This window comes from Heterodontus francisci, chromosome 27 (assembly GCF_036365525.1).
Source record: "Heterodontus francisci isolate sHetFra1 chromosome 27, sHetFra1.hap1, whole genome shotgun sequence".
NCBI classification, from domain to species: Eukaryota; Metazoa; Chordata; class Chondrichthyes; order Heterodontiformes; family Heterodontidae; genus Heterodontus; species Heterodontus francisci.
Window position 1 is genome coordinate 73924898 of NC_090397.1, and position 27681 is coordinate 73952578.

At 44.3% G+C, this 27681-nt stretch overlaps 1 protein-coding gene across 1 annotated transcript in view; it reads left to right on the forward strand.

The window, feature by feature from the left end:
- LOC137384912 (semaphorin-3E-like) overlaps positions 1-27681 on the forward strand; it is a 405916-nt gene that overhangs the window by 273580 nt on the left and 104655 nt on the right. The window contains exon 5 of the mRNA XM_068059620.1: positions 1146-1239. Within this exon, the coding sequence (XP_067915721.1) occupies positions 1146-1239 (94 nt within the window). The remainder of the gene's footprint in view (positions 1-1145; positions 1240-27681) is intronic.

Consider the following 27681-nt stretch of genomic DNA (forward strand, 5'->3'; position numbering starts at 1 on the left):
TCAATGGTAACCCCTAGGATGTTGATCGTGGGGATTCAGCAATGGTAATGCCGTTGAATGTCAAGGGGAGATGGTTAGATTCTCTCTTGTTGGAGATGGTCATTGCCTGGCACTTGTGTGATTTGATAATTGCATGCTGTTTATAGGCATAAAACAATCTGATCTGGTTCATAGAAATATTTTGCAGGTTAATTGTACACTATTCTTAAATAATATTCTTAAATAAAACAGGTGTTTAATCACTGGATTTACCAATGGTTAGGTTGCAGTATGTCATGAAGCCCTTAGCAAAGTGTACTCAAATTTTAAACCTGAACAAAGGAATCTTATTCATCCTAATATGATAAAGTCAAAGTCCTTTACTTGTTATCTGAATCTGTAGATCCTTCTCTATAATATTAAAAAAATGTATTGATACATACTCCAGTTCTGTTCTTTGCAAACTTCAAACCAATGAGCATTCCGATCACACTATTCCAAAATCCAAGTTTTACACACAATACAACTGACATCATAAGCAAACATGCACATGAACAAGTAAAGTAGAAAGGTCTTTCAATCCAAAGAAACTCGTTCCTTCTACATTCTCATTCTCCCATTGCAATATCCAGCCTCAAGATTTACCCCTCGACTCCCCCACTTCGCTGATTATTCCACATGTTTATCATTCTATAAGCAAAGAAATTCTTCTGAATATCTGTTTTAAAACCATTTCTCACCAATTTAAGATTCATGTCATCCAGCTATTAATATTTTATATTGAACCCCTGGAGATTGTAGAGTTTAAGCTTCCCTAATGTTACCCAATAGCTCACTCCTTTACACTCACACCTGACCTGAGGTCTTTTCCCCCTGAGGGTAAAGTTTTAAATAACTTGACAATTTAGATGTAAACATTTGTTGCCCGGCAAATGCCAGCAACACAGACTCTAGAATTAAACATCCCCAGCAGTGATTTTCTGTCCATTAATTTTAATGAATGGAAAACTTTAAGCTGAGAGTACAATGTTATATATTTGGCCCTGGCACTTGATGGCATGAGTTCTATCTTGCCAATTCTTTCTCTAGGTATAATTTAATTATAATTATAATTTAATTATAATAAGCTGTTAAATTAAGTATACTTCTTTTTATTACATTTGCAGGACCGAGTCTTCAAGTTGGAATCTCAACAGATTGAGTATGGCCGAAACAAATGTCCTTATGACCCAAGCAAGTCATGTGCCTCCACTTTGGTTGGTAAGTAAATTTTAGAAAACAGTGAAAGAGATAATAGATCTCAGGTTTCAATTGCCAAACTTGATTCAGACTAGGGAACAGAATTTAAATTTACCCAAAGATTAAGAGTTCTGGAATCGTTTCTCAAGGAAGGCCATTGAAATGGACATTATGGCCTATATTTTCTGAGTCCATGCAGTGGTAAAGTGCCTTGTCACTGGTGGTGGCTCTACAGCCATAGGCATAAGAGATCGCTTTCTTTTTAATTAATTCTCGTGTTGTGAGCTTTGCTGACAACGCTGGCATTCACTGTCCATCCATTGTTACCCTGAGGAGATGCTGGTGGGCCACCTTCTTGAACCGCTACAAAGTTGCAGTGGTTTAATACAACTGATAAGCTTGCTAGGCTGTTTCAGAGGGAATTTAAGAGTCAACCATATTGGTATGGAATTGGAGTTACAATGTGGCCGAATAGCAAGTTTCCTTCTCTATTCACAATATATATGAATGACTTGGGTGAGGGAACTAAATGTAACATTTCCAAATTTGCTGATGACACAAAGCTGGGGAGGAATGTGAGCTGTGAGGAGGATGCAAAGAGGCTCCAATGTGATTTGGACAAGTTGGGTGAGTGGGCAAATGCATGGCAGATGCAGTATAACATGGATAAATATGAGGTTATCCACTTTAGTTGTAAAAACAGAAAGGCAGATTATTATCTGAATGGTGATAGATTGGGAAAGGGGGAGGTGCAACGAGATCTGGGTGTCCTTGTACACCAGTCGCTGAAAGCAAGCACTCAGGTGCAGCAAGCAGTTAGGAAGGCGAATGGTATGTTGGCCTTCATTGCAAGAGGATTTGAGTACAGGAGCAAGGATGTCTTACTGCAGTTATACAGGGCCTTGGTGAGACCACATCTGGAGTATAATGTACAGTTTTGGTCTCTTATCTGAGGAAGGATGTTCTTGCCATGGAGGGAGTGCAAAGAGGATTTACCAGGCTGATTCCTGGGATGGCAGGATCGACGTATGAGGAGAGATTGGGTCGACTAGGCCTATATTTAGTAGAGTTTAGAAGAATGAGAGGGGATCTCATACAAACCTATAAAATTCTAACAGGACTAGACAGGCTAGATGCAGGGAGGATGTTCCCGATGGCTGGGGAGTCCAGAACCAGGGGTCACAGTCTCAGGATATGTGGAATGCCATTTAGAACCGAGATGAGGAGAAATTTCTTCACTCAGAGGGTGGTGAACCTATGGAATTCTCTACAGCAGAAGACAGTGGAGGCCAAGTCATTAAATATATTCAAGAAGGAGATTGATGGATTTCTTAATGCCAAATGGATCAAGGGATATGGGGAGAAAGCAGGAACAGGGTACTGAATTAGACGATCAGCCATGATTGTTTTTGAATGGCAGAGCAGGCCCGAAGGGCCGAATGGCCTACTCCTGCTCCTATTTTCTATGTTTCTAATGGCCTCCTTCTGTGCCATAAAGGACATTAGAGAAGCAGTTGGGTTTTTTGACAATCTGAGAGCTTCGTGATCACTTTATTTACAGATTTTCAAAAACGTTTTGAAAATGGAATTAAAATTCTCCAACTGCCATGGTAAGATTTGAGCTCAACTCCCTGCTATTTTGTTCCAGGTCTCTGAGATCACCACGACACTAGAATAGATTAAGAGATATGGTGGGAAAGTGGTTGATCTATCAGAAAGGGATACAATTGTTGAGCCAAATGATTTTTGCTTGTTCCTAAAAATGTTCTTATCCTATTTTTCTATTTCTGTTCCGATCTGGTTGTATTCAAGCTCTCGAGATTCCCACTGGCACAAACTAACTGCTAGTGACAGATTCAAAAGCAGTTTGGATTCGCCTTAGCATTTCAGTCTGGGTTCTTCCAGCAATAATATTTTTAGTAAAATAACAATTTCAGCTGTATTTTCATCAGACATCTACTTTCATCACGTGTGTGTGTGTGTGTGTAGTGTGCATGTACACTGTATGTGCGTCAGAGGGTGTGGTATGTGTAAGTGTGTATGAGAAAGCTCATGGAGTGCTGAGAGTATAGCAGGCTTGGCACTCTTGATTATTTCAGGAGTAATGCCATCCTTCCCAGGGGCTTTTCCACAGGCTAGAGAATCAATGGCATCACTGAGTTCCGATTTTGTTGGCTGTTCGTCCAGCTCATCCATGACTATGAGAGACTGGGTTGCATTGAGGGTGGTCTCAGTGACAACATTTTCCCTGGAGTAGAGTTCTAGGTAGTGTTCCACCCAGCGGTCCATTTGCTTGCATTGGTCAGTGATTGTTCAGCCGTGGATGTGGTCTATATGGATTTCAGTAAGGCGTTTGATAAGGTTCCCCACGGTAGGCTATTGCAGAAAATACGGAAGTATGGGATTGAAGGTGATTTAGAGCTTTGGATCAGAAATTGGCTAGCTGAAAGAAGACAGAGGGTGGTGGTTGATGGTAAATGTTCATCCTGGAGTATAGTTTCTAGTGGTGTACCGCAAGGATCTGTTCTGGGGCCACTGCTGTTTGTCATTTTTATAAATGACCTGGATGAGGGTGTAGAAGGGTGGGTTAGTAAATTTGCGGATGACACGAAGGTCGGTGGAGTTGTGGATAGTGCCGAAGGATGTTGTAGGTTACAGAGGGACATAGATAGGCTGCAGAGCTGGGCTGAGAGATGGCAAATGGAGTTTAATGCGGAAAAGTGTGAGGTGATTCACTTCGGAAGGAGTAACAGGATTGCAGAATACTGGGCTAATGGGAAGATTCTTGGTAGTGTAGATGAGCAGAGAGATCTTGGTGTCCAGGTACATAAATCCCTGAAGGTTGCCACCCAGGTTAATAGAGCTGTTAAGAAGGCATATGGTGTGTTAGCTTTTATTAGTAGGGGGATCGAGTTTCAGAGCCACGAGGTCATGCTGCAGCTGTACAGAACTCTGGTGCGGCCACACCTGGAGTATTGCGTGCAGTTCTGGTCACCGCATTATAGGAAGGATGTGGAAGCTTTGGAAAAGGTGCAGAGGAGATTTACTAGGATGTTGCCTGGTATGGAGGGAAGGTCTTACGAGGAAAGGCTGAGGGACTTGAGGTTGTTTTCGTTAGAGAGAAGGAGGAGGAGAGGTGACTTAATAGAGACATATAAGATAATCAGAGGGTTAGATAGGGTGGATAGTGAGAGCCTTTTTCCTCGGATGGTGATGGCAAACACGAGGGGACATAACTTTAAGTTGAGGGGTGATAGATATAGGACAGATGTCAGAGGTAGTTTCTTTACACAGAGAGTAGTAGGGGCGTGGAACGCCCTGCCTGCAACAGTAGTAGACTCGCCAACTTTAAGGGCATTTAAGTGGTCATTGGATAGACATATGGATGAAAATGGAATAGTGTAGGTCAGATGGTTTCACATGTCGGCGCAACATCGAGGGCTGAAGGGCCTGTACTGCGCTGTAATGTTCTATGTTCTATGTTTCCCCTGATGTAGACTTGAGGGGGGCGATCTTCCTGATGGTTGGATCAAAAGCTCACTTAATGCCAGCAGACATTCCTCTGATGTTTCCGGTGTCGGAGGCCAGCTGAATATGACTGTATAGATGTTGCCAGTAGTCATTTGAACAGCATGTGGCTGTTCTTTGTGCAGCGATTCTGGCTGCTTTAAGTGCTATGGATGTTAACTTGCTGGGGGCTTTCTTGTGGTTCAGCAGTGCAATGCGTTTAGCGGCTATGACAGGTTCCAGCTCTTCAAAGTGAGATTGAAACCAGCCTGCATTCTGCTTCACACGTTTGCCATAGGTGGTCATTGCTGAGTCATAGATGGTGTCTCTGATGTGGGCCCACTTGGTCTCTGCATCCCCTGTAGAAGTGTTTTGAAGGGCTTTTTCACGTGAATTTAGAAACTTATGTAACAGCTGTGGATAAGAAATTCGTGTTGATATGCGGGCGCCCTTCTGCTTGGAGTGATGCAGCTTCTTTGGTTTGAGTCTAACCTTGCTGCACACCAGGGAGTGGTCAGTGTTGCAGTCCGCACTGTGGAAGCTGCGTGTGATTTGGACACTGTTGATAGAGGCTCACCTTGTGACGATGAGGTCCAGCTGGTGCCAACGGCGTGATCTTGGGTGCCTCCATGAAACCTGGTGACAGGGTTTAGTATGAAAGAACGAGTTGGTGATGCAGAGGTTGTGATACGCCTGTGCTGGGATGAGGGAGCAGTACCACTCGACATGCGTGATGCCAATATCATCACCCTCTATAAGTACAAGGGTGACCGCGGTGACTGCAACAACTACCGTGGAATCTCCCTGCTCAGCATAGTGGGGAAAGTCTTCGCTTGAGTCATTTTTAACAGGCTCCAGAAGCTGACTGAGCATGTCTACCCTGAGGCACAGTGTGGCTTTCGAGCAGAGAGATCCACCATTGACATGCTGTTCTCCCTTCGCCAGCTACAGGAGAAATGCCGTGAACAACAGATGCCCCTCTACATTGCTTTCATTAATCTCACCAAAGCCTTTGACCTCGTCAGCAGACGTGGTCTCTTCAGACTACTAGAAAAGATCGGATGTCCACCAAAGCTACTAAGTATCATCACCTCATTCCATGACAATATGAAAGGCACAATTCAGCATAGCGGTACCTCATCAGACCCCTTTCCTATCCTGAGTGGCGTGAAACAGGGTTGTGTTCTCGCACCCTCCCTGTTTGGGATCTTCTTCTCCCTGCTGCTCTCACATGCGTTCAAGTCTTCAGAAGAAGGAATTTTCCTCCACACAAGATCAGGTGGCAGGTTGTTCAACCTTGCCCATCTAAGAGCGAAGACCAAAGTACGGAAGGTCCTCATCAGAGAACTCCTCTTTGCTGATGATGCTGCTTTAACATCCCACACAGAAGAGTATCTGCAGAGACTCATCGATGGGATTGCGGCTGCCTGCAACGAATTTGGCCTAACCATCAGCCTCAAGAAAACGAACATCATGGGACAGGACGTCAGAAATGCTCCATCCATCGATATCAGTGACCACGCTCTGGAAGTGGTTCAAGAGTTCACCTACCTAGGCACAACTATCACCAGTAATCTGTCTCTCGATGCAGAAATCAACAAGCGCTTGGGAAAGGCGTCCAGACTGGCCAAGAGAGTGTGGGAAAATGGCGCACTGACACGGAACACAGAAGTCCGAGTGTATCAAGCCTGTGTCCTCAGTACCTTGCTCTACGGCAGCGAGGCCTGGACAATGTATGTTAGCCAAGAGCGACGTCTCAACTCATTCCATCTTCGCTGCCTCCGGAGAATCCTTGGCATCAGGTGGCAGGACCATATCTCCAAAGCAGAAGCCCTCGAGGCGGCCAACATCCCCAGCATATACACATTACTGAGTCAGCGGCGCTTGAGATGGCTTGGCCATGTGAGCCGCATGAAAGATGGCAGGATCCCCAAGGACACATTGTACAGAGAGCTCGTCACTGGTATCAGACCCTCAGGCCGTCCATGTCTCCGCTTCAAAGACATCTGCAAACGCAACATGAAGTCCTGTGACATTGACCACAAGTCGTGGGAGTCAGTTGCCAGTGATCGCCAGAGCTGGCGGACAGCCATAAAAGAGGGGCTAAAGAGTGGCGAGTCGAAGAGACTTCGCTGTTGGCAGGAAAAAAGACAGAAGCGCAACGGGAGAGCCAACTGTGTAACAGCCCCGACAACCACTTTTATCTGCAGCGCCTGTGGAAGAGTCTGTCACTCTAGAATTGGCCTTTATAGCCACTCCAGGCACTGCTTCACAAACCACTGACCACCTCTAGGCACTTGCCCATTGTCTCTCGAGACAAGGAGGCCAAAGAAGATTAAGATTGAGTATGAGAAAGTGTGTGTGTGAGTGTGTTGTTCTCCCTTTCACATTAATACAATTTAGCTGTAGTTAGTTATTTTCACTTCTTTGGACATAGAATTTCAGCCCTGCTCTTGTGCCCTACTTAAGGTAAATAATCAACAATTGTCTTTTTCTCAGCAGCTCAAAGCTTATTTAAGCCTTCTATATTATGACTCTGTGCAAATACAGTTAGAATGGCTTTCTGTTACAGTCTGGGGTGCCAACCTTCTGCTTGCTAATGACCCAGAGCTGAAAATTCAGCCAGGGTCATCTTAATGGTAACTGGGAAGTCTTGTCAGGTTGGAGATACCATCACCCAAACACTCTCCCCACTCCTCTACCCCACACACCCACAATTAGAGATTCTGACCCCTGAATTAAAATAAGCTTTGCAGGATCAGGTATTATCACCAACTCTTAGAATGAGAGACTTAGCTTTTTCAAATTCTTGCTCCATTATGACAAGAGATCTAGTGGGGCTCAAATTCATAAATTTCACCTCCACTTTGGCACAGCAAATAGCTGGGACTGTCCATCAGCTGGGGTTGTCCTGAAAATCCAGGAAGTGGACTTTTCCATCCTAACACTTATGATGCAGGAGCAGAACAGGCACAGAAAATTGGTGTAAGATCCGTGAAGCTGGATCTACGCTATTTTAGTTCTGAGATTTTCTTGCAGGTCTCTGAGACCAACATTCAATGCTTTTTGGGGAAAAAGTTGAAATTCCACTTCCCCGAATATCTCACAACTTCTACAGCCACCATCAATGTGGGAGCTTGGACCCTGAGCTACTCCATCACTTACCCAAAGACATTGTTTCCTATCTCTACATTCTTAAAGTTTTTCCAGCCATCCTTCGTATCCAAAACAACTTTTGGAAAACAAAAGACATCCTCTTTAATATTCACAGACTTGTTAAAAGTCTAACAAAATCTTTGACCCAATATGCTGCTATTTATCTTTAAATGATTGCAACCCTTTCATTTTCTGAGCAGCCTCGGACACCGACCCAACATGAAAACATTGAGGGTAAAGCTCCATTTAACCTGATGGGAAATCTACTCTTATTTCTAAACAATCTGGGCTGAATTTTACTCGGGCACCACACTGTGCGGCAGCACCCTTTCAACTCAACACGGCGCACACATTTAACAGCAATGCAGAGCCCCCACCCCCCCCCCCCGATATTACACACAGTGGCTCATTAGCATCACTGCGTCGAGCCTCACCCCCGATATAACATGGGGAGAGGTGACACATTCGACACAGCAAGGAACCCTTTGACAGTTGTGCAGCAGGTGCTGGGACCCAAATTAAAATACCCCAGCACCTGCTTCCTGACAGCTCTCCAAGAAATACTTCCCTGACTGCTGAAGAGTGGGGCTGCTGTCAATCTGACAGCAAAGCAGAAAGTGCTGCAGAAATCCAGCAGGTCAGGCAGCATCTGTGGAGAGAGAAGCAGAGTTAACTTGTCCAAGTTCACAGACCTGAAAGTTAACTCTGTTTCTCTCTCCACAGATGCAGTGGCGTAGTGGTTAGCACTGCAGCCTCACAGCTCCAGTGACCTGGGTTTAGTTCTGGGTACTGCCTGTGTGGAGTTTGCAAGTTCTCCCTGTGACTGCGTGGGTTTCCTCCCACATGCCAAAGGCTTGTGAGTTGATAGGTAAATTGGCCATTGTTTAAAAAAAAAATTGCCCCTAGTGTAGGTAGATGGTAGGAGAATTGTGGGGATGTGAGAGGGAAAAAATGGGATTAATGTAGGATTAGTATAAATGGGTGGTTGATGGTCGGTGTGGACTCGTTGGGCCAAAGGGCCTATTTCAGTGCTGTATCTCTCTATGTGATGCTGCCTGACCTGTAGAATACCCCAGCACTTTCTGCTTTGCTGCCACATACTTACCCTGCTGTGTCCCAGTGTCCTGTGAAGTTGTGATCCTCTTCTTCCACTCAAGTGTAACGTTCCTTCTTGTAGGCGTGCTGCACCTGGGTGAATAATCTTAATTTTGCACATTCCAGGACGTGAGACTTAAATACACCATAAAAGGTATTACAGAGGTTTACAGAGAACACACTGACACAAATGGGAATGCACAGGTGTCACAGCAATGTAAATACATCTTTCACTAAATGTTCCTCACCAACATGCGTGTCCTTTTCTCTGTGCGAATGATATGTGCCAGCATGTAGCACCAATGTCACATCCCTTCACATCATTGGCCCTTCAGAAGAGCCAACGTATGCAATATCATTGCCATGCCACCGTTACTCATGAGCAACTCCACAGACTCAGTGACCTGGACATTGGCTCAGTCAGCTGCTGCCTCTAATGGTTTACACAGGGATGCTGCAGATGTAGACTGGTGCACAGCAGGTGAGTGAGGGTGATGTGTTGCTTGCAGAGCTCATGTTGGTTCCGATGGAGCAGAGAGCCTTTGTCTGATAAACCACTGACATACATCCCTAACTCACTGCTAGCCCTGCGTGCAGAGCCTGGGTGCCATCTGCCCTTCCATGCATCTTTCATGTTGTAGGTCCTCAGCGGCCTCATAGTCCGAGGAGGAATCCTGTTGACGTCTCCTCATCATGCCAGGCCTGGCCCCTATTGGGTGTGTAGTTATGCAGAGCAGCAAAGAAAGGAGCTGGCCTTTTCAGCCCATAGTACAGGGCAACACCCTATCCATACAGACATTGGAGGCAATCTTTCAGCGTGCCGATCTCCTACTCAATGGTGGCTCATGTAGCTCAGTGGCTGGCATTGTATCTCTCCTTTGCAGCAGTGATGGGGTCTCTCACTGGTGTTGGGAGCCATGTCTGCAAAGGATAGCCCTTATCTCCAAGAAGCCACCCCTCCATCTGAGCCAGTTCAGTGAACAGCGGTGGCAGCCGGTACTGGCACAAGACCCAGGTATCATGGCAGCTGTCTGAGAAGTGGTCACAGATTTGCATGAAGCATCTGCGGTGATCACATACCAGCTTCACCTAGATTGAGAGGAATCCTTTAATGGAGATGTCTGCAGGTGGTAGCCTGGCGGGAGGCCTGATGGCCACATGAGTGCAGTCTATGAACATTACAACCTATGGATCTCTGGCAATGGTGCCAGAACCAATGGCCCTCTGGGCCTGCCTGTGAGAGTCCGTCCCGAAGCGGACATCCTCACTGGCCCTTCGGTGCAGGGCATTGGTGACCTCCCTGATGCAGCGGTGCACTGCTGATTATGTGACCCCACAAAGGTCCCTGGTGGGCCCCTAAAAAGCTGCAGAGGCTTCAGGCTTGAGAACAACTGCCACTATGAGGAACCAAGGCATGGGATGTCCACTGGAGCCCATGGGCTGCAGGTCATCCTTGAGCAGGGCACAGAGACGTGTCACCACCCTCTCTACATGTGTAATCATCTCTGACACTGGTGCTCTGACATCCGATGGCATGTCATGTGGGGTCTGTAGATGCACGGCAACCGTAATGGTGAGCTCCCCTTGGGGGCTGCTGCTCACGACCAGGGGCGTCTACGTGGATCACAGCTGCCTGTTGATATTGCCTCTGGAGCATACAGACCTTCACATGCAGAGGATCACACAATGTAGGATGAGCCATACCTATATCCATGTGATAAATAAAGTTGAACCCTGCATGTAGTCGAAGGTTCCTAACAGGGCAGGGATTGGTGTTGATGGGTACATCAGCTGCTATCCTGGATCAACTATGTGGCGTGCCATGGCATTGCCCATCTTGGCCAACACTCAGAGTGGCACAGCATGACCACATCAAGATCCTACCAGCTGAATCGATTGCCCCCACCATCCATATAACCTTCATGCACCTACCCTTTCTGGCACCCTCCCACACACAGGGTGCCTAGTGTGCCATTGCCCCCTCACAAACACAGAGTGTACCCTGTTAATGGAGGGATGATACATGGTACCTCCCTTCATTCCAGCACATCTTTCCCTCCAGTAATCCCAGCCCCCCCTTTCAGAATGCAGAGTTAGGCACCTGTGTATCCCCCTCCCTCCTTCCTTCCAGAATGCAGAGTGAGGACCTACCGGCTGTTCAGATCGTGAATGGGATGGCACATGACAGCCATCCGTACAACAAAAAATCTGGTGATGAGTTGGCGGTCTGCGGGAAGTAAACATTACCATATGTTGATTGTGGTGCTGCCACCATGTGGCGGGGGGCTGCATCGCGGTCCCACCGCCGTCATCAATATGCGGTGGGCCTCTTCCCGCAGCATTTTACCGGCCCCCATGCCACAACCCGCGGTGTTGAGGGGCCGGTAAAGTTCAGCCCTCTGTGTGAGCAAGTCTAATATAGAACCAGCAAAATAAAGAGCTGACACTTATTTGGAAATACCGCTGAAATAAATTCTAAACCAATTATTTGATTTGCAACACATTCAGTACTATTATTTGTAGAGTAACACACAAATAGATAGGCAGGAGAGGGGTATCGAGAAAATGTTGGTAACCATGTCAGAAAGCACACAGTTGTATTTAATAGATTTTACATTGAGAATATGCTACTGGAAACCTGGGAGATTCCGAATCTATTCATGCAGTAATTTAATACAGTAATGCAGTAATCAGTAATGCAGTAATGCTACTGGAAATTAGCTTCAAGCGTTCCCATTTTACGTCCCCTTTTTAAGAGACATTTACTGCAGTATCTATGTATTTATAACTATCAATTCAAGTATCTATGAAGTTTCTAGATAATGTAACCAGTTCTAATGTTACAATCAGAGCTCAATGCTATATTTAGATCTTTGAATCCTAGAGAAATTTGTTCAAACCTTCTTATATGATTTGTCAGCAAAAAATTATGAGAACAGTGTCATGCAGGACCGCACCTGCAAAGAATGAGACATATTAATTTTGTCATGAACATTGATTTTAAATTGTTACTGGAGTGAGGAAATGACTTGTTAAACAGATCAGCCGTGGCTGGAAAGAACATTTGCATATTAACAGACAGTGCTTGGAGGGACATAGGAGCTATTCCCTGCTCCAATTTAACCCATAATGGACTTTGAGAACCAGGTATTGTGTGTACGAAGAGACATTCCAGGGTCGGCTATGACAAGTCACCAGCTAGTCACATGACTAACCTGCTTGGCAACCTGGGTTTTTCTGAATTGTACAAAGAGTTTGAACTGAAAAAAAAGACTGTTTGCTCCTGGACTGAGAAGATCTCTCCTGTCTGCTCCCATCTCTTTCTCACAAGCCTCTGGACCCACTGAGGACACATGAACTTCAAGAGAGAAAATTCTCCTACATCGAGTAAGGTTTAATAGAATACTGGGCCCCAACGAAAAGCAAGACTTACCTACAAGAAAGGACTTTACAGCGAGTTCAAAGAACTGTAACCAAAACCACTGGCACAGTGGCACAGTGGTTAGCACCATAGCCTCACAGCTCGAGCGACCTGGGTTCGGTTCTGGGTACTGCCTGTGCAGAGTTTGCAAGTTCTCCCTGTGACCATGTGGGTTTCCGTCGGGTGCTCCAGTTCCTTCCCACAGCCAAAAGACTTGCAGGTTGATAGGTAAATTGGCCATTGTCAGATTTCCCCTAGTGTAGGTAGGTGGTAGGAGAATTAAGGGAAGGTGGGGATGTGGTAAGGAATATGGGATTAATGTAGGGTTAGTATAAATGGGTGGTTGATGGTCAGCACAGACTCGGTGGGCCGAAGGGCCTGTTTCAGTGCTGTATCTATAAATATTGCCTCAAACTTTTCCACTTTATTTCTTCTGCTCTTTTCTGGCTCTGTCTTCATGTGTGTATCGCATATGCATGCTAGCATGGGTGTGTCGCGTATCCATAGGCTTTAACTGAATTGGAGTTTAAGTTTAATAAAGTTCAACCTTTTCTCTTTAAATCTAAGAAAACCTGTTTGGCTAGTTTCTTTGCCTTATAATTGGAAGTTAGTGAACGAGAATTCACTAACGGTGAGCTAAAAAAACGGTGTGTTTAAAACAAAAATCTGTTATGGTAAGACCAGGTGAAGGCTGAGAGGGAACCCTTGACCCCTTTCTCACCTGGTCGTAACAACAGGCTTAAGCAGCTGGTTTAATACACAAGATCATGGACTTGATTTTAATTCTGTGTAAGTCGATAAATTTTGAATGAGTTAAAATCTCGCTAATTTCTCCATTTCACAAATGTAAGTTATGGGATCATTCCCCAGAATGAAACAAATCTAGTAAGCTACTACTTCTGACACAGTATTCTATTTCCTATGTGTTCATTACTGATTGAAAAGGGGGGGAAATATTCTACCCTCAGTTTTCATTTTATCTGTCATGAAGATGATTTTAATGATAGAATTTTTAAAGCTTTGAAACATTTACTATTCAACAGTCCTAACAGCACTGTGAGTGTAGGTAAAGCACACAGACTGAAGCATGATTCAAGAAGGCTGTACAATATCACCTACTTAAGGGCAATTAGGGATGGATAATAAATGCTGTCTTGTCAGCGATGTCTACATCCCGTGAACAACTAAATTTTAAAAATAGGTCTTAATGTATTTCTGTCAGAGTAACGTCAATGTTCACAGTTATTTTTATACTGTGAGAGAAGGCTTCAACGTACATCATAAGATTGCAGGAGACAGTAGCGTAGTGGTTCTGTTACTGTACTAGTCAGCCAGAGGCTTAGACTATTGCTCTGGAAAAGCAAGTTCAAACACTACCATGACAGTTTGTGGAAATTAGTTCAGTTAATTACTAAATCTGGAATTAATAAAAAGCTAGTCTCAGTAGTTGTGACCATGAAACTACCAGATTGTCCTAAAACCTCATCTGGTTCACTAATGTTTCAGGGAAGGAAATCTGCCATCCTTACCTGGTCTGGCCTACATGTGACTCCAGACCCATAGCAATGTGGTTGACTCTTAACTGTCCTCTGAAATGGCCGAGCAAGCTGCTTATGTATCAAACTGCTACAGAAATGTCTAAAAAGAATAAAACCGGACAGACCACCCAGCATCGACCTAGGCACCAGAAATGACAAAGGCACAGGCCACCCAGTCAACCCTGCTAAGTCCTCCTCACTAACAACGGGGGGCTTCTGCCAAAATTGGGAGAGCTGTCCCACAGACTAGTCAAGCAACAGCCTGAAATTGTCACACTCACGGAATCGTACCTTGCAAACAATGTTCTGGACTCTAACCTCACCAGCGGTAGCATCACAGTGGTGGACACTCGGGACAGAGTGACCCTACAAGTCCTCAGCATTGACTCGAGACACCATGAAGTCTCATGGCATCAGATGGCAAGGAAACCTCCTACTGATTACCAGCTACCGCCCTCCCTCAGCTGATGAATCAGTACTCCTCCAAGTTGAACACCACTTGGAGGAAGCACTGAGGGTGGCAAGGGCACAGAATGTACTTTGGGTGGGGTACTTCAATGTCCATCATCAAGAGTTGCTCGGCAGCACCACATAGATTCCACAACAAAAAAGCAAAATAATGGGGATGCTGGAAATCTGAAACAGAAGATTCTGAAAATACTCAGCAAGTCAGGCAGCAACTGTTAAGAGATAATGCTTCAGGTCTGTGACCTTCCATCAGAACTCACATATCTGCCAGACTGGGCCTGCGGCAGGTGGTAAGAGAACCAACAAGAGGGAAAAACCTACTTGACCTCGTCCTCACCAATCTACCTGTCCAAGATGCATCTGTAGGATGACAGTATTGGTAGGAGTGACCACTGCACAGTCCTTGTGAAAACAAAATTCTGTCTTCACATTGAGGATACCATCCATCATGTTGTGTGGCACTACCACCGTGCGAAATGGGATAGATTCAGAAGAGATCTAGCAGCTCAAAACTGGGCATCCACGAGGCACTGTGGACCATCAGCAGCAGAATTGTACTCAACCACAATCTGTAACCTCATGGCCCGGCATATCTCCCACTCTACCATTACCATCAAGCCAGGGGACCAACCCTTGTTCAATGAGTAGTGCAGGACAGTATGCCAGGAGCAGCACCAGTCATTTCTAAAAATGAGGTGCAACCTGGTGAAGCTACAACACGGGACTACATGCATGCCAAACAACGGAAGCAGCATGCGATAGACAGAGCCGCGCGATTCCCACAATCAACAGATCACATCAAAGTTCTGCAGTCCCTCCACATCCAATCATGAATGGTAATGGACAACTAAACAACCAACAGGAGAAGCTGGCTCCATAAACATCCCCATCCTCAATGATGGGGGAGCCCAGCACATCACTGCAAAAAACAAGGCTGAAGCATTTGCATCCATCTTCAGTCAGAAGTGCCGAGTTGATGATCCATCTCGGCCTCCTCCTGAGGTCCCCAGCATCACAGATGCCAGACTTTAGCCAATTTGATTCACTCCACGTAATATCAATAAACAGCTGAAGGCACTGGATACTACAAAGGCTGTGAGTCCTTACAACATTCTGGCAATAGAACTGAAGACTTGTACTCCAGAACTGGTCATTCCCCTAGCCAAGCTGCTCCGTACACCGACAACATTGGCATCTACCCGACAATGTGGAAAATTGCCCAGATATGTCATGTCAACAAAAAAAGGGACAAGTCCAACCCGGCCAATTACCACCCCGTCAGTCTACTCTTGATCATCGGCACAGTGATGGAAGGTGTCGTCGACAGTGCTATCAAACAGCACTTACTCGGCAATAACCTGCTCAGTGATGCTCAGTTTGGGTTCCCCCAGGGCCACTCAGCTCCTGACCTCATTACAACCTTGGTTCAAACATGGACAAAAGAGCTACACTCCAGAGGTAAGATGAGAGTGACTGCCCTTGACATCAAGGCAGCATTTGACCAAGTATGGCATCAAGGAGCCCGAGCAAAACTGGAGTCAATGGGAATCAGGGGGAAACTCTCCACTAGTTGGAGTCATACCTAGCACAAAGAAAGATGGTTGTGGTTGTTGGATGCCAAACATCCAAGCCCCAGGACATCACTGCAAGAGTTCCTCAGGGTAGTATCTTAAGCCCAACCATCTTCAGTTGCTTCATCAATGACCTTCCTTCAATCATAAGGTCAGAAGTGGGAATGTTCGCTGATGATTGCACAAAGTTCAGCACCATTCGTGACTCCTCAGATACTGAAGCAGCCCATGTCCATATTCTGCAACATTCATGCTTGGGCTGATAAGTGGCAAGTAACATTCGTGGTTCACAAGTGCCAGATAATGACCATTCCCAACAAGAAAGAAGCTAACTATCTCCCTTAGATATTCAACGGCATTACCATTGCTGAATCCCCCACTATCAATATCCTGGGGGTTACTATTGACCAGAAATTTAAGTAGACCAGCCATAAAAATACTGTGGCTACAAGAGCAGGTCAGAGGTTGGGAATTCTGCGGTGAGTAACTCACCTCCTGACTGCCCTAAGCCTGTCCACCATCTACAAGGCACAAGTGAGGAGTGTGATGGAATACTCTCCACTTACCTGGATGGGTGCAGCTCCAACAACACTCAAGAAGCTCAATACCATACAGGACAAAGCAGCTGGCTTAATCTGCACTCCATTCACAACCTTCAACATTCACTCCCTCCAGCACCGCACACAGCGGCAGCAGTGTGTACCATCTACAAGATGTATTGCAACCTCTTGCTAAGCCTCCTTCAACAGCACGTTCCAAACTCGCAACCTCTTCCACATAGAACGACAAGGGCAGCAGATGCATAGGAACATCACCACCTGCAAGTTCCCCTCCAAGTCACACCCCATCCTGACTTGGAACGATATCGCCGTTCCTTCACTGTCACTGGATCAAAATCCTGGAACTCCCTTCCTAACAGCACTGTGGGTGTACCTACCCCACCTGGACTGCAGCGGTTCAAGAAGACTTAGCAATGAGCAACAAATCCTGGCCTTGCCAGTGACGCTCATATCTGATGAAAGAATAAAAAGAGATTAAAATTATTACTACACTAATAGTTCTTGCAGCTCTATAATTTCATTTCTTCTGCCATGTAATATCACTCGCTGTAAAAATAACAAAGAAATGCATATCAGCAAAGTAAGTAAAATGAGGGAAGCCATTCCTTATACTCATCCCAGCTCAGTATCAATGTTAAATGCTTCCAGATGTATTTACAGTATTCCAGTGGGATTTTTCACAATTAAGGTGAGGGATGACAGAGTTAGCAAATTAAACAATTATTTTTCACTTTTGCATGCATTACATTACCTCAGAGATATCCTAAATTGTCCATAGCGCCCTCTATTATATGATTTGTGGAGCTTATAAAAGGTAATATAGATGGGGAGAAAAAGCGAGAGCCGACAGAGTAATGTTCTAGTGTAGCTCGGCCGAGCATTCACTTGGCTGAATAGCTCAAAGAATCTACATTATCACCAGCATTGAATATTCTTACAGGAATGTCTTCTCCACACTGTCAGCGCCAAGGATACTAAATACATTTACAAATATCAGGTTACTGTTAATGATCTGAATCTACTGACAAGTTGATTTGGATTTCCAGAGATCCTGTTATTAATATTTAATTTCACGGTAAAGCATTATTTGTCTCACTTTCAAGATCTGTTACCAATGCATACTGTCTTAATTTTGTTTTTCTATTTTCCTTTGACATATTTTTCATTATGTTCTTCTTGGATGAGAAAGTAGCAAAACAAAATCTGAAATACTTTTTATTATTGCTAGATGAGATTTTTTTTACTGTTTCTGTAACCCTTTAGTAGGGGCAGAATGTTCAAACTCAAAGTTTGCTGCCTGTAATTCAGGCTTTCAATATATTGTTGTGTATATATTCAATTGGCACTTAAATCTTTATGGGAGGGATTGGCCTCTTCCTGCCATCCTCAGCAGAGAACAGATTCTTACATTAGTTTTAAATTATTTTAAGTAACAACATTTGTCACGTACCCATGTTATAATGATGCTCTGGGACCACCCTGAGCCCCCAGTAAGGAAGGTGCACTCAGGCAGAATGAAGGTCAGGGACAAGGCGACAATATTTTAGCCCAAATTCTCCAATCCACATTCTCAGTTAGTGCTGGCACCTTGGGATTGCAAAACCGTCTGTTGGGTCCCTATTGAAAAATGCCCTGAATAACCTGGGTAGCCGTTCAGAGATTATAATCACCATGTTATCTCACTCAAGATAAAGAGTTACATCCATCCTTATTCTTTCACTGTGTTATTTTGTAAAGCATGAACCAACCAGATATTCTCCATTCACCACTCAAATAGTTCTGACTTAAAATAAAACTTGGAAAATGCCATATTTCACGGATCACTTTGATGATGGATGAAAAATGGAATTGTGGACACTAATTGAGCCTAATTAGATTATTGGACAACTTTAGAGGTCTATCCCTTGAAATAAAATAATGAATTTTGACGGAAATCACACCTGCCAAATGGAAACATATTAATTTTGTCATATGGGACACTACTTGAACCTTTTTTTTTACTGGGCATTTATCAGAACTTGTTTAAAAAAACAGAACTAAGTGGCTGAAAACATGGTTGCACATTTTCATTCTGAGACACAGTTGAATTGAGAGAAAATGGAAGTGCTCACTGATTCAATTAACAAGATTGGTCTGGGTAATAGTGATGATCCACATCTTCTCTGTATAAGAGCCAGGACTCCACCCCCCACCAAGTGTGTTGAGTAAACTTTGAAATCCAGCAACCCTCCGAAACGTTGCTATTTCAAATGAAGAGACGGTCACATGACTTACCTGCTAGCCAGACTGTTTGAATTGTGCCTCACAGAAAGGTAACAGACTGCTATTTGAAGACCAAAGTGAAGGAAGCTCTCTCTCCCTGTCTCTCTCTCCAGCAAAGTCCCAGGAACCCACAGTAGCAGCTTAAGCCTCAAGACTCAGCACCTCTTCAGCCTTCTGGTACCAGAGAAGCAAGTTGGAAATTGTGCACTGGGCCCCAGCGAGAACTACAAGACTTCAGCTTTTATCAAGGACATTTCCACCCAGTAACTGAATTCCCTTTAATACTAATTCTTCTTCAACCTCCCCCCCCCCCACCTAATTCTTTCCTCCCTTCCTCCCCTCTGTATCTATTTGTGTGTGTGTTTATCTCGTATACATGCTAGTGTGGTTGCATCACATATTTTAGTAATTTTAACCAAGTTAGAGTGATAAGGCTAATAAACTTACATCTTTCTTGTTTAAACCTAAGAAAACCTGTCTGATCAGTTCATTGGCAATGTCAATTGATGTGCAGTGAGCAAAGGCTCACTGAGGCGGTAAGATAAAATCACTGTGTTTTAAAAAATAAACCCTATTACAGCCAAACCAGGAAAGGAGCAAGAGGGGAGCCTGAGACCCCTTCCTCACCCAGTCATAACAGAATATTTTCAGAGCAATATTTTTGTAACTATAACTGAAGTAACAGTATCAGTTAAGTACCATTTTTTGATCATTTGTCATTTCCTGGTCTCTTAGTGTAGGGGTACCAAATCTCCTGATGGTCGTGGGTTGAGAAATGTATGTTTTTCTCAGTTTCCTAACAATATTAGATATGTGTGTACCTGTCAGTCCAAAGACCCATATTCTGGATCTGCCAAAGTCTCAGTAAGTCCAAGTATGCATTCCGACAATAACCTCCTTGGTAACTGACTCTAAATGTGCTACATTTTGAAAGTCTGAAATACAAAGTTTCCCTCTATACTGACCTGCTGGCACAGTTGATATCACTCTTTCCACTGAATCAGAGGCTCTGGATTGAAGTCCAACTACAATACTTGAGTCCATCATCTAATTTAACATTACAATGCAATACTGAAGGAGTGCTGGATTGTCATCTGAGATGGATATTGATGATCCTATAGCAGGCTTTGATGAAGAGCAGGAATTTCTCCCAATGACGAAGTCAACTATCATTATCTAAAAAGCAAATTAACTGACCGTTCATCGAATTTCTCTTCAAAATGGCAAAACCATTACTGCATTTCAAAGTAATTCAATGTGTGTAAATTATTTTGAGGCTTGATAAGGCACTTTATAAAGGTAAGTCTTTACTTTTAAGTACTCACTGACTACTCACATTTTTCTTTCCTAAAATGACGTTTGTCAGTTGTATCCCTTTTGAAATATGAGCAGAAGGTTTAAGCATTTCAGAAAGGATTCTTCACAGTACCTGAGGTATAAACTGCATGATGTAACATGCCCCTACACCAAGAACAAGCTGATGCTAAACGTGCCACATCTTTCAGAACAGATACAAAGATCGATAAAAAAGCATAAGAGGAAAGCAAAGAAAAACAGAAGCAAGGAGACAATGAAGAGAAATAAAGAGAGAGGAAATAATAAGATAGAATCTATGGAAAATATTGTAACGAGTTTTTGATGTATATTTACCTAAGTTTATGTTGTTTCCATTCTTTTACCACGTTCACATTTATGTACACAGAAAATACATGTGAAAACAGCAGAAATGCAGGAAAAAAGACTGTGTACAATAAAAGTTTGAAAGTAATAAGGGACTACCACGACAATCCATAAAAATCTGTACACAAATGTTTGCAAACCAGACTGAAGTATTCCGGAGCACAATATTCCTTCCCACAAATCATTAATCTTAAAAAACAAAGTGCTCTGAGAATAAGGCTTGGATACCAGAGTTACTCCTTTGAGGATTTACTTTTTATGTGTCGAAGGGATTAGAGAACGAATCTTTTTAATGGCTACAAAACTGAGAACTCATGGGCAAATCTACTTAAATATTCACCCAGTGGCCTAGATTTTACAGTCAGCAAGGAACTAACAGCATTCATTACGCTTACAGCTGCCCACAGACTTGTCATGGGCTTTTACATAGATAGTTTATGGTAATTAGAGATCCTGTTGAGTGTGGTAGCTTCTACAGGGATCTCTGTGTGTGTGAACAGCGAAGCTCTTCAACCAATCAGATTGAAGAATCTTCAATGAGACACACAGGCCTAATTGTTTCAGTCCCACGGAAACAGTGTTGGAGTGAGGTGGGGGTGGGGGAAGGCCAGGAAAATTGGGGGCTCCCTGACACATTCTCACCTCTGGCAGACTTTCCCAGTTCTGATGAAAGGTCACAGAACTGAAACGTTAACTTTGTTTCTCTCTCCACAGACACTGTCAGACCTGTTGAGTATTTCCAGCACTTTTTGTTTTGTTTTAGTCCTATTAGGTCCCCACTTAGGGGCCATTTTGTAGCAGCGCTAGTATTTTCCAACTGTCAGTGCGGCCTTCTGGCATGGTGAAGGCCCGCAGCTCAAAGTAGGTGGCCTCCCAGTGGGCCAGGCTACCATCGGAGCCAGAGGCTCCATGCCCCAATGATGGGGTTATGGGGATGAAAGTCTGCAACCCAATCAGTGAATGGGCCTGAAGAGGGGTTTCCCCTCTAACCCGATGGTCCTACTGGCTTCGGACTCTTTATTTCATGAATTTTATGCAAGCAGTCGAGGGCACTTCCATGTTGAGGGGCCCTTGCGCTCGCCTGCCTCTGCAGTGCCCACCTCTCCCATGGGGTTGCTGGTCTGACATTGCTGGGGGTGTCTGGTTGGGTTTGCAGCCTCAGAAGCCCACCCACTGTCCTTAATAAGACAGCAAGTGTGGGGGTGGCCATTGAGGAGGTCACCTCCCGGAAGGTTCCGCCAGTGGGTGCGATGATGATATAGGCGTACTCGGAACCCCCTTATGGGCCCAACTCTGAGGTCCTGATGTCCACTGGTAGAGTGTAAACCAGGAAGTAGAAATTAGAATATTTAATTCAATATAAAATGACGCGCAGAAAGGAAAATAAAGAGAGGGAAGGAAAGATGGGATTAATCGAGACATAAAACAGAAAGTAAAAAAAAAATGTAAAGCTCCAACAATAACTAAATTCTGAAGAACTGCACACTTATAAAAAATAATTCTTCAGGACCAAAGGTTGATTGGTAGGAATTATCACTTATCATGCTATTAAGCATTCCCTTATTCCTGAATGCATCAGTCCTGACTTTTCCTGTGGTGTTTAGTGGGGAACTAATAGACAATTACCCCAGCTTTACAGCCTTGATGTGTTTTGATGCCGAGTCTATCAGCAAGGCATCAATGTAGTGAGGTTTATGGAGGAGTGAGGCAACTGAGACCGAGATTTCCTCATTTCTGCATTTTTCTGCACATGTGCAGACTGGACTTAACTCTACAATAATAATGAGCATTAAAAGACTCATTGTTATTCCTTATGAAAAATCCAGGCCTATATATTTTTATTTTATACTTTCTTCATTGATAAAGTATCCCAATGCTCATATAACAGATACCAAGCTCATGATACACTACATTTGTAAATGCATTTTGGTATGAATTCTATAACATCTACTTATCTGGCTTTGGTTATGGTTCATGTGCTGAGAGAGGTAGTAGAAATGATGATTTATGAAGCAGATAACGATTTATTCAAAGGTTTCTCATTTACTGTCAAATCTGGGAGATGAATAATGGCTCCCATCTGCAGTTTTCCTTGAGTGAGTCTAGGAAATCATTCAATGCATGTCCCGGAATATAAATGATTCTTTTTATATTAGAACAACAACTCCAGCTGTTTGTAATCATTCTGAATGGCTGCAGTTACTGTCCCACTCTGGGTATAGAGTATGGATAGACCACATTTGGGACTCATGGTACGTACTTAAAACCACAACAAAAATTTGCATTTATATAGTGTCTTTAGCATAATACACCCTATCTGTACTAATGCTTTGTCTTTCAACTCAGCATTAACATATTGTTTGCCTTTGCTCCACGACCTTCTGGTCAGTTATTCTGTGACCTTGTCCTAGCTACACCTCCTTTGTTATCTCTTGCCCCAACCCCGCTTTACTTGCTTATAACCTTTTACATTTCTAATATCTGCTAGTTCTGAAGAAGGATCACTGACCTGAAACATTAACTCTGCTTCTCTCTCCACAGATGCTGCCAGACCTACTGAGTATTACCAGCATTTCTTGTTTTTATTCCAGATTTCCAGCATCTGCAGTATTTTGCTTTTACTTTACTTTTGAAATAAACAGTCCTCTTTATTCACACGTAGAGTTGCTGATTTAGCTGTACATCACATAACTACTATTTCTAGTCAGCTGACCAATAGCATTAAGAACAAGAACATGTAATGACCTATGAGCAGTAAGTTCCCATTTTTCACCACATACAAATCCACTGTTTCCACTTGTTCCAGTTATTTCTCTAGATGACAGGCAGAGTACGCTGCTGGAAATGTCGAGGTCTGCCTGTTCTTCTCAGGACTCCTTCGTTCAAGGAAACAACTGTTCTTTTCAGAGAATATTCACAGGGTACAAAACTGTAAATCGTCTGACTCCACATTACCGCTCTCACTATGAGAATCTTCAAACAAATTTACCTTCTTGTTTATGTCATATGTTCTACTCATTCCAGCCCTGGTGGTGTCCTGCCCTATAGACATCATTGTCTGATGTGCATTGTCAGCAGACAAGATTACTGCCAACAGCAGCTACTCATAAACCTACCCGTTATATGTCTTGATCCCATAGTTTCTAAACAGTAAAATAAAATAACCTTATAGCAAAAATGAGGCAATTGCCTTTTTGAATTCCAACGGTAAGGTGAGAGTGATTGCCCTTGACATCAAGGCACCATTTGACCGAATGTGACATCATGGACCCCTAGCTAAGTTGAAGTCGGGAATCGGGGAAAACTCTTCACAGGTTTGAGTCCTACCTAGCCCAAAGAAAAACGGTCGTGGTTGTTGGAGGTCAATCATCTCAGCCCAAGGGCAATGCTGCAGGATTTCCTCAGGGTAGTGTCCTAGGCCCAAGCATCTTCAGCTGCTTCATCAGTGACTTTCCTTCAGTCATAAGGTCAGAAGTGGGAATGTTTGCTGATGACTGCACAGTGTCCAATACCATTCACGACACCTCAGATACTGAAGCAGTCCATGTCCATTTGCAACGAGGCCTGGACAACATTCAGGCTGATAAGTGGCAAGTCAAGTTCACGTCACGCAAGTGCCAGACAATGACCGTCTCCAATAAGGGAGAATCTAACCATCTCCCCTTGACACTCAACGGCATTACCATTGCTGAATCCCCCACTATCAACATTCCGGGGGTCACCATTGAGCAGAAACTGAACAGGAGCAGCCATATACATACTGTGGCTACAAGAGCAGGTCAGAGGCTGGGAATCCTGCGAGTAACTCATCTCCTGTCTCCCCAAAGCCTGTCCACCATCTACAAGGGACAAGTCAGGAGTGTGATGGAATACTCTGCACTTGCCTGGATGGGTGCAGCTCCAACAACACTCAAGAAATTCAACACCATCCAGGACAAAGCAACTGGCTTGATCACCTCATCCACCACCTTCAACATTCACTCCCTCCACCATCAGCGCACAGTGGCAGCAGTGTGTACCATCTACAGGATGCACTGCAGCAACTCGCCAAGGCTCCTTCGACAGCACCTTCCAAACCCATGACCTCTACCACCTAGAAGGACAAGGGCAGCAGATGCATCACCTGCAAGTTCCCCTCCAAGCTACACACCATCCTGACTTGGAACTGTATCACCGTTCATTCACCATTGCTGAATCAAAATCCTGGAACTTCCTCCCTAACAGCACTGTGGGTGTACCCACACCACATGGACTGCAGGGGTTCACGAAGACACCACTACCTTCTCAAGGGCAATTAGGGTTGGGCAATAATTGCTGGCCTAGCCAGCAATGCTCACATCTCAAGAACAAATAAAAAAAAGAGTGATGTGGTGTTGCACTCCCTACTCTGGTGCCAAATTGATTCTCTTTGTATATAACTGCATGATTTATTTATGTCTGTAATTCAGAATAGACCAGGTGTGACTGTGGAAGTAAAACAATCACCTGTTGTGGTTTGTGATGTGCATTCCCACATTGTGAAGCATCTCAGTGATGTATGTGTGATGGGAAAGACCTCAAAATATAAGATACCTCTTTGAAACATGAACATCTGCACTACCTGCATGGACAGCCAATCCTGACATCTGCTGAATATGCCAAAAATCAGGAGCAGTATTTTTATTTATCTTGTTTATGCTGGAGTTGCCACTAATGCACAATAATATTTGTAATGCCATTGATTCTAAGACAAAATTGTACAGTGCTTTATGACATGTTAAGTGTCAGAATGTTATTTATTTCCCAATGTGCTTTCATGGGGTGAGCAACATCAGAAAGGAATGGCCACATGGACTGCAGTGGTTCAAGAAGGCAGCTCACCACCACCTTCTCAAGGGCAATTAGGGATGGGCAATTAGGGATGGGCAATTAGTGTTGGCCTGGCCAGTGACGCCACATCCCGTGAATTAATAAAAAATGACAAAACTACAGGAAACATATTGGACCATTTCTCTGTATAATACAATGAAAATTATTATCTTTACAAACAGCACGAAAGGCTAATTAGTGTCATGAGTCTATCTGATGTAGTGGTCAGACAGTTCATACACTTTAATTGCAATTATACTTAATAAAAATAGAGGTGTGATGTCAGGGCCACATTGTACCTTCCATTATCTTCGCAGACAGAGCAAAGAAAGTGACTGAGATTTAACCCATTATATCATTAGTGGGATAGGAATTTTCCTCCACACAAGATCAGGGGGCAGGTTGTTCAACCTTGCCCGTCTAAGAGCGAAGTCCAAAGTACGGAAAGTCCTCATCACGGAACTCCTCTTTGCTGACGATGCTGCTTTAACATCTCACACTGAAGAGTGTCTGCAGAGTCTCATCGACAGGTTTGCGGCTGCCTGCAATGAATTTGGCCTAACCATCAGCCTCAAGAAAATGAACATCATGGGGCAGGACGTCAGAAATGCTCCATCCATCAATATTGGCGACCACGCTCTGGAAGTGGTTCAAGAGTTCACCTACCTAGGCTCAACTATCACCAGTAACCTGTCTCTAGATGCAGAAATCAACAAGCGCATGGGAAAGGCTTCCACTGCTATGTCCAGACTGGCCAAAAGAGTGTGGGAAAATGGCGCACTGACACGGAACACAAAAGTCCGAGTGTATCAGGCCTGTGTCCTCAGCACCTTGCTCTATGGCAGCGAGGCCTGGACAACGTATGTCAGCCAAGAGCGACGTCTCAATTCATTCCATCTTCGCTGCCTCCGGAGAATACTTGGCATCAGGTGGCTGGACCGTATCTCCAACACAGAAGTCCTTGAGGCGGCCAACATCCCCAGCTTGTACGCACTACTGAGTCAGCGGCGCTTGAGATGGCTTGGCCATGTGAGCCGCATGGAAGATGGCAGGATCCCCAAAGACACATTGTACAGCGAGCTCGCCACTGGTATCAGACCCACCGGCCGTCCATGTCTCCACTTTAAAGACGTCTGCAAACGCGACATGAAATCCTGTGACATTGATCACAAGTCGTGGGAGTCAGTTGCCAGCGTTCGCCAGAGCTGGCGGGCAGCCATAAAGACGGGGCTAAAGTGTGGTGAGTCGAAGAGACTTAGTAGTTGGCAGGAAAAAAGACAGAGGCGCAAGGGGAGAGCCAACTGTGCAACAGCCCCGACAAACAAATTTTTCTGCAGCACCTGTGGAAGAGCCTGTCACTCTAGAATTGGCCTTTATAGCCACTCCAGGCGCTGCTCCACACACCACTGACCACCTCCAGGCGCTTATCCATTGTCTCTCGAGATAAGGAGGCCAAAGATAGGGATAGTCTCGTGTGATCAGGACAAAAAGCTTGCAAAAAAGATAAATAAGCCTTAATTAAGGAGTTTGGCCAGTTTTAACCCAATGCCTAATAAGTGTGAGCCCAGAACAGAACCTCCCAACAAATTCAGCACAGTTGATGCCGAGAAGTTTAAGTTCTTTGGAGTTATTGTTCTAGTACACTAGTTAACACATCTGCAGCATTCCTGTCGATAATAATTTTACATTCATTTATCTTAAACAGATTGACTGCTGTGTCAAATAGTACCAGAGGAATTTAAGATGAATTCATGAACCAATGCAAAAAAAAAGCTGAATTGGCAAATTTCCAAAAGTAGCCTTAAGGATGGCTGATTTCGGGAATGATATGCTGTGTTATTACTGAATGCTTTGCCGTGTTATTAAAGTAGAGGGTGCTGTTCTGAGCTTAGTGTTAAGGCACACTTATAATCTTCAGCGAAATCATAAACATGTTGTTTCAACAAGTTTATAACGTCACAACATGTGGTGAAAAGAGCATTATTGAGGCAAAGGCCTGAATTTAATCAGCCCTCTAGGGATGAGCAGGGTGACGTGGGTCCAATTAAATAGCGGGGGAGGGGGTCTGGAGTGTCTGTCACCTTCCCAACACCATTCAATTTTGTCAGGGGTGGGAAACGCCAGCGGCTGGTGACAGCCCCGCCACGTGGGGAGACCGCCCAGTAGAAATAGGCAGCCTCCCTGTGTTCTATAGGGGAACCATCCTGCTTGAGCAATCTGTGGCCCATGGGGGGCCCCTGGCAGCAACCGCTAACCCTGCGCCAACATCCCTTCAACTGCCCTCAACAACCAACCCCACCCACTCGTCACTAGGGCCTACCTGACTGACCCCAGCAAGCCCACCCCACTTATCTGCT